Raw genomic sequence first — 7,330 nt, forward strand, 5'->3', positions numbered from 1 at the left:
ATCTTTTAGGAAGTCATTAGTTTTGCTTAGCCATATTGGCCCCCAGGATCCCCCACAAAAAAAGCTTGAAAGGAAATTAAGTGTGCGTGTGTCCCTTGTGTGTGTGTGCTCACCTTTGCATGTGCATTCACTTCGTTGGGTGTGTATGTCTGCGGGTGAATTGGAAGCGATATGTGTGTGTGGCCTGTGGTGGGACGTTTTTGAAAATGGGCCACTATATGAGAGCCACCTCTGTTTGAAAAGAAGGAACTGTACACACACGTTGTGTTCCCTCAGAGGAAATTAGTCATCACACAAAAATACATACATAAAAACTCACAAATTTAATAAAATCATTGTTAAGATCTAAATAGAATGTCCTTTATACTTGTTCAGGTTTTCTAATTTACCCCCCAACACGTTCCTCTCGCCTCTTTGGGAATCTGTAAATGTATATACTATTCAGAGCGTTTGGCAGCAGAGGTGAAATGAGAGCGCACTGATGGATGTTGTGTCTGCTTTACATTAGCTGTGCTGGACTCAGCCAGTTAACAGAGGTGCCACCCACAGAGGGACACAACCCTCTCTCTTTCCAAAGTCCTGAAGCCTGGTTTATACTTGACATCGTCATGTCATCCAGGTTCTTATACAGCTCTGTTTATTTATACTGTGTGCAAATAAGTGCATTTTTCATAAAACATTTAAATGCTATTTGAGTTAATAAAGTTAATTAAATGTAAAAGTAAAATCTCGACTAGGCTCTAAAATATAAAACTAAAATGTTAACTGTAATCTGTGCTTTTGTGCAGTTTAGAACCAGAGTCACAGTCAGTGTAGATGCTGGTTAAATGTGGTTGTTAGACCAATCACCTGCACATGACCATCAGCCAGTGAACATAAATTATTAATATCATACCTGGTTAGGTAAATGTAAAATTCTGCAAACTAATTCTCACTGCTATTTCTTGCTCCTGATATTTTCTTTGCACTACCACCATTCTTTTTGGAGAACAATGCAACAGAGAATATTCCAAGTATACACACCTCTTGAGCTTCATTCACAGTCTGTAGATGTTTGCGTGAACATCAAGTGTCAAGTGAAAGTATAATCAAGCCTTTTATACTTCAGCAAAATACATATAAAGCCTTTTACTTTCCAAATCATGTCTCCTAACATCTCTTTCTAGAAATTTGGAAACAAATTACAGGTCACACTATTAGTCGTATGAATGGTTTTCATAATTTCACTGACAGTCACTCTGGGTAAACCTGGGGTTAGAGCCAGGGTGCAAATTATGGGGAGGTTTGTACCTCTCTTGCAAAGCAAATGTTTAAAAACAATAAGACAAATTAATAATAGAAGAATTTTCACTAGTAGTCTCAGACCTTTAGACAATGTGTTTTAACAGATTTTAAAAGTTTCAGTTACCAATAATCAGGTTTGGGGAGTAACGGAATCCATGTAACAAATTACATATTTAAAATGCAAAATATTAGTAACTGTATTCCACTATAATTTAAATCATTAGTAATAGTCATTTGTTTCATTTAATATTTAGTCCTTTCAGATGGAAAACATTTATACATATATATGATGCAATCAAAAGAGCGTTTGAACAGCGGTGAAACACTTTCTTATGATGTGTTACATTCATACGAGCAGACAGAAAACTAAGTCTGAAGTAAGTTTGGACCAGCAGAAATATAAATAAACCCTTTGTAAATTGAACATGTGAACATTTAGCTTTATGCTAAGCTAAAATGCTATTTCTAGCCATTTTACATTTACCTGATACCAGGCACAATCTTTTTTTTAACAAGAAAATCCATGTTAGATCCAAAAATGTTTTCCTTAATAAGACCTTTGATAATAGAGCTAAATTATTGAGAATTTTTGTATTGTTTTTCTGTAAAAATATCTAAAAATCCTTAAAACAAGATGAGTTTTATTTATCTTGTTTTAGAAACAACACTGCATAAGATATTTAGGTTTTTCAGATAATGTATTTTTAACATGTGTATTTTGTCTACTGTACTGGCAGACAAGTGAAAAAATCTACCAGTGCTGAAGAAGTAATCCAAAGTATTTAGGATACGTTACTGACCTTGAATAATCTAATGGAATACGTAACAAATGACATTTTACAGCATGTACTCTGTAATCTGTAGTGGAATACATTTCAAAAGTAACCCTCCCAACCCTGCCAATTAAGTCAGAGTGCATATTAATTTGGTGCAAAATAGATGCTCACAAACAGAAACTCTTTTCACTTGAGGAGGTAACTTACTATAGCAAAAGAAAGCTGCTTTAGTGCTTTCCATATATCGGATGATATTTTTATTAAAGCTTATAAAACAGATTTACAGTACAAGTCTTTAACTGCACGAGGTGTCAGAATACAACTTGGATTTAACAAGACAAGTCTTAACACATTGTGCATGAAAGTTAGCTATAGAAATTTGTTGACCACCCAGAATGTCATTGTATAATTTGAAAACTGGTCATTTTTTGCTAGGAGTAAAGATATCCATTAGGTTATCAGAACCTCTAATCTCAATTCTGTCTTTTACAGATGCAAATGCTAACTGAGAAAATATTTCATTTTAATACTACAAAACTGCACGTCTATTCCTTTTCTGTTTGTTTTTTTTCTGTTTTTTAACAATACATCCATCTTTTTGCTGCACTCTCCATCACTTTTTGTCTTTCTCCATCTATGTTTGCTGTTTTAGGTGTGTGGGGTTATTTCCAGAAAGCACTGGTCAAACGTTATGCCAGTGAGAGAAATGGAGTAAATGTGGTCATTGGGCCTATTTTTGACTATGACTATGATGGTCTTAGAGATTCAGCAGAGAAAATGAAACAGTAAGTTGCCTTCATGCACTATTACTTATACAGTAGCTCATTAATGTGCACATTATATACAGTGGCAAGAGAAAGTTTGTGAACCATTTGGAGTTACGTAGCTCATTTTCTGCATTAACAGGTCATAAAATGTGATCTCATCTTCATCAAATTCACAAGTGTAGACAAACACAATGTGCTTAAGCTAACAACACACAAAAAATTATATTCTTTCATGTCTTTATTGAACACATCCCATTAAACATTCACAGTGCTGTGGAAAAAGTAAGTGAACCCTTGAATTTAATAACTGGTCGATCCTTCTTTTGGCAGCAACAACCTCAACCAAGTGTTTTTGGTAGCTGCGGATTAGACCTAATTCCTTATAGAACTGCTTCAGCTCAGCCATATTCTTAGGATTTCTGGTGTGAATGGCTCTCTTGAGGTCATTCCACAGCATCTCTATTGGGTTAAGGTCTGGACTATGACTGGGCCACTCCAAAAGGTGGATTTTCTTTTTTTGAAGCCATTCTGGATTTACTTTGGTGTTTAGGGTCATTGTCCTGCTGCATCACCCAACTTCTTCTGAGCTTCAGCTGGCACACAGCCACCCTGACAGTATACTGTAGGACATCTTGATAAACTTAGTAATTCATTTTTCCCTTGATGATGGCAAGCAGTCCAGGCCCCAAAGCAGCAAAGCAGCCCTAAATCATGATGCCCATTTTACACCATACGTAGTGCTGTGTACTTTTGCCAAACAATTCAACCTTAGTTTCATCAATCCACAAAACATTTTCCTAGTAGCGTTGTGGATTATCAAGGTGGTCTTTGGCAAAATTTAGGCACACAGCAATGTTTTTGTTTGAAAGCATCGGCTTCCTTCATGGTGTCCTGCCATGGACACCATGCCTGTTTAATGTTTTCTGTATAGTAGACTCATGTACAGAGATGTTAACCAGTTCCAATGATTCCTTCAAGTCTTTAGCTGTCACTCTAGGGTTCTTTTTTACATCATAGAGCATTCTGCAGTATGCCCTTTGAGTCATCTTGACTGGATGGCAACTTCTAAGGAGAGTAGTCACAGTACTAAATAATTTATAGACAATTTGTCTAACTTTGAACAGAAAAATGCATAAGCTCTTCAAAATAACTTTGTAAACCTTTCTAGCTTAATGAAAAGCAACATTTATTGATCGTAGGTCTTCTGAGGTCTCTTTTTTTTTTTGGCATGGTCCACATCAACAGATGCTTCTTGTGGAAAGCAAACTCAAAATGTTTTAATGCTTTTTATAAGTGAAAGTAGCACTAACCCACTGTCATGAATCCCGCCTTTGTTGTTCCTACCGCTCACCACCAGAGGGCTCCATCACCTGGGGATTGATTTTAACTCTCTGGACTCCATTTCCCATAATCCCCGTACCTGTCAATGATTACCTGTTCACCTGTTTCCAATCCACTCAGCTATTTAAGACTCACACTCTCTCCCATTGCAAAGTCTTGTTTTGCCCAGGCTGACATTTCTGAGTGTTTTCTTAGTTTGTTGAATTACCTGTGTATTATTCTGGTCTGTTTAACCTGTCTTTGATCCGTTGTTGCCTGTCTACTATTACTGCCTTGTTTTACCTGGATATAACCTGTTATTGTCTGCCGCCTGCCCCAATCTCTTGCCTGTTTATTGAATACCCCTCTGGACTGCCTTTGATATTATTGCTGCTGGTGATTTACCCCTGCCTGTCTGAATTACTACATTTATTGTTATTAAAAGCTGCACTTGGATCTCAACTCTGTTGACACATCAGTACACCCACCTTTCCAATCTTGCATTTTTGAATTGGTTGCCAGGTTTGCCAACTCCTGACTCATTGATGTCATTAGCCTAGGGGTTCACATACTTTTTCCAACCTACACTGTGAATGTTTGAATAATGTATTCAATATGTACAAAAACAATATCATAATTTGTGTGTTATTAGATAAAACAGGTTGTAATTGTTCATTATTGTAACTTAGATGAAGATCAAACCAGATTTTAAGACAAATTTATACATAAATGCAGGTAATTCCAAAGGGTTCACATTCTTTCTTTTGACACTGTACTATATGGCCAAAGGTATGTGAACAGCCCCTTCTAATGAACAGTTTTGGCTATTCTAGTAATTCCAGTGAAAAGAAATCTTAATGCCACACCATACAGTGACATTTTAGAGAATTGTGTGCTTTAAATTTTCTTGCAATAGTTTGGGGATGGTCCTTTTCTGTTGCAAAATGACAGTGCCCCAGGGCACAAAGCAAGGTCCATAAAGAAATGGTTTACAGCATCTAGTGTGGAAGAACTTGACTGGCCTGCACAAAGCCCAGACCTGAACCCCTACTGATGGCATGCAGTTGTCCTAAACAAGATTTTAGATATACATTCTCTTAATTGAAATGAATAATCACAATTTCAATATCAAGGAAATAAATTATTATTTTTGTCATAATCGTGCAGCCATAGTTCTCCCTGAACAGGTAATAAGGTTTACTCACTGAAAACACTGGAATAGCCAGACCCGTTAATTAGAAGGGGGTGTCCATATATACTTTGGCCATGTAGTGTATGTACACTAACTGCACAGTATATAATTCTGTTTGAGAATCAGTTTGAGTATGTGACTCTTTGTTTGTTTGCAGATATGTCACTGGCCCTGTACCAATCCCAACTCATTATTACATTGTGGTTACAAGTTGTCTGGACAACACACATACTGTAGACTCATGTGTTGGTCCTCTGAGTGTCTTCTCATTCATCCTTCCTCACCGATCGGATAACGACGAATCCTGTAACGTAAGTTCTCTTCTCTTCTCATTGAAGGTATATTTCTGGTTATTATTACATTTTTACATTTATATTTTTAAATTGTCAAATGGCTATGTATCACATGTTGAATGCTGTCTATTTCCACACATAATAATTTTGGTCATCACTCAGTATGAATAAATGAACAGGAAACATGCGTTGTATAAACACATTTCCTGTTCATTTATACGTACTGATGAGCCGAACTTATTGTCTGTGGTAATTGACAGTATGCCAGTATGGTTGAAAATAACCCTTTAATGTAGCAGCAGAATAGTTTCAGGGATCTCAGGTCAGATGGCTTTATTGTAGTATTTGACACTTTCTCCTCACCTAGAGCTCAGAAGACGAGTCAAAATGGGTGGAGGAGCTGATGAAGACACACACAGCATGTGTACGAGACGTGGAGTTACTTACAGGACTGAACTTTTATCGCCGTACCAGCAGGACCTACGAGGAGATCCTCTCCCTAAAGACCTACTTACATACATACGAGAGCGAGATCTAAACCACTGTATCCCTGCACTAGCATTCCCCACACCTGTACTCCTGCATCCTGACATTGTTAGGTGTATATTTTTTATACAAGCTATCATATTTATTGTTCTTTCATTCTGGGAATCTTTAAGTGTAACTTTTTTTTTTTTTTTTTTACATTTCCCCCCTTTATGTCAGTGAATCATAAGCATGAGTGACTTGATTTTTTTTTACAATATTGTATAAATGTGTTAACTTTTGATGTTTAATGTGCTGAAAGCAACCACATTTGAGAGGTGAGAGACTGAGATTTTCTGTATTGTGAACAGTAATTAAACCTGTTCTGTTTTTTATGTGTCTTGTTTATGAATTTCATGCCATTAAACCTTTTTTACATAGTTGCGTTCTGATCATTTTGCAGAGAATGGCGCCGATTAGTGATTATATGACAGTTTACAGGTTATTGTCCAATAAGAAAGATACTGAAAGTTTCTTACACAGTTACTTGAAAAAAATATCCCATTTTAATTTATCACTATTAACAATACCTGCAATAACAATGGTATTTTAGTGAAAAGTATGGTTGCCATGGTGAATTTTGTTATGGAAATGACCAAAACAATCTTGAGTTGCCATATTTATGTGGGGGAGGAAAAAAAGCAGGTAAAAAAAAAAAGAGAGAGAGAGAGAATTAAATCAATATTCAGACAATCACTCTCATAAATATACATAAATGTTTTAATTAAATAGGAAAAGCCAGTGGGGCACATGCTTTCTGAGTCATCATACAATATACAGTGTGTTTAAATGAGTGGGCAAGACTAATTTGTTTTCTGTCTGTGCGTCAATGTGTGTGACCAGAGGAAAATCTTATTGCTCAGATGTGCTATTGCTCTTGTATAGCTCAACAGACTTAATTGAGTCCTTAGTTATGCAAATTAAAGGAATAGTTGACCCAAAATGGAAAATTCTCTCATCATTTACTCACCCTCATGCCATCCCAGATGTGTATGACTTTATTTGTTCTGCAGAACACAAATTAAGATTTTTTTAAGAATATTTCAGCTCTGTATGTCCAACCAATGCAAGTGAATGGTGACCAAAACTTTGAAGCTCCAAAAAGTACATTAAGGCATCATAAAAGTAATCCATATGACTCCAGTGGTTAAATCCATACCTTCAGAAGTGATA

General features: G+C 36.3%; 1 protein-coding gene across 2 annotated transcripts in view; it reads left to right on the forward strand.

Moving 5' to 3' along the window:
- Nucleotides 1–6,492, forward strand: part of enpp2 (ectonucleotide pyrophosphatase/phosphodiesterase 2) — a 32,153-nt gene extending 25,661 nt beyond the window's left edge. For both annotated transcript variants that reach the window (XM_051721380.1, XM_051721381.1), the window contains exons 23-25: nt 2,713–2,845; nt 5,497–5,650; nt 6,000–6,492. In XM_051721380.1, the coding sequence (XP_051577340.1) occupies nt 2,713–2,845; nt 5,497–5,650; nt 6,000–6,170 (458 nt within the window). In that variant the 3' untranslated portion in view covers nt 6,171–6,492. The remainder of the gene's footprint in view (nt 1–2,712; nt 2,846–5,496; nt 5,651–5,999) is intronic.
- The last annotated feature ends 838 nt before the right edge of the window (nt 6,493–7,330 follow it).

Source organism: Myxocyprinus asiaticus, chromosome 16 (assembly GCF_019703515.2).
Source record: "Myxocyprinus asiaticus isolate MX2 ecotype Aquarium Trade chromosome 16, UBuf_Myxa_2, whole genome shotgun sequence".
NCBI classification, from domain to species: Eukaryota; Metazoa; Chordata; class Actinopteri; order Cypriniformes; family Catostomidae; genus Myxocyprinus; species Myxocyprinus asiaticus.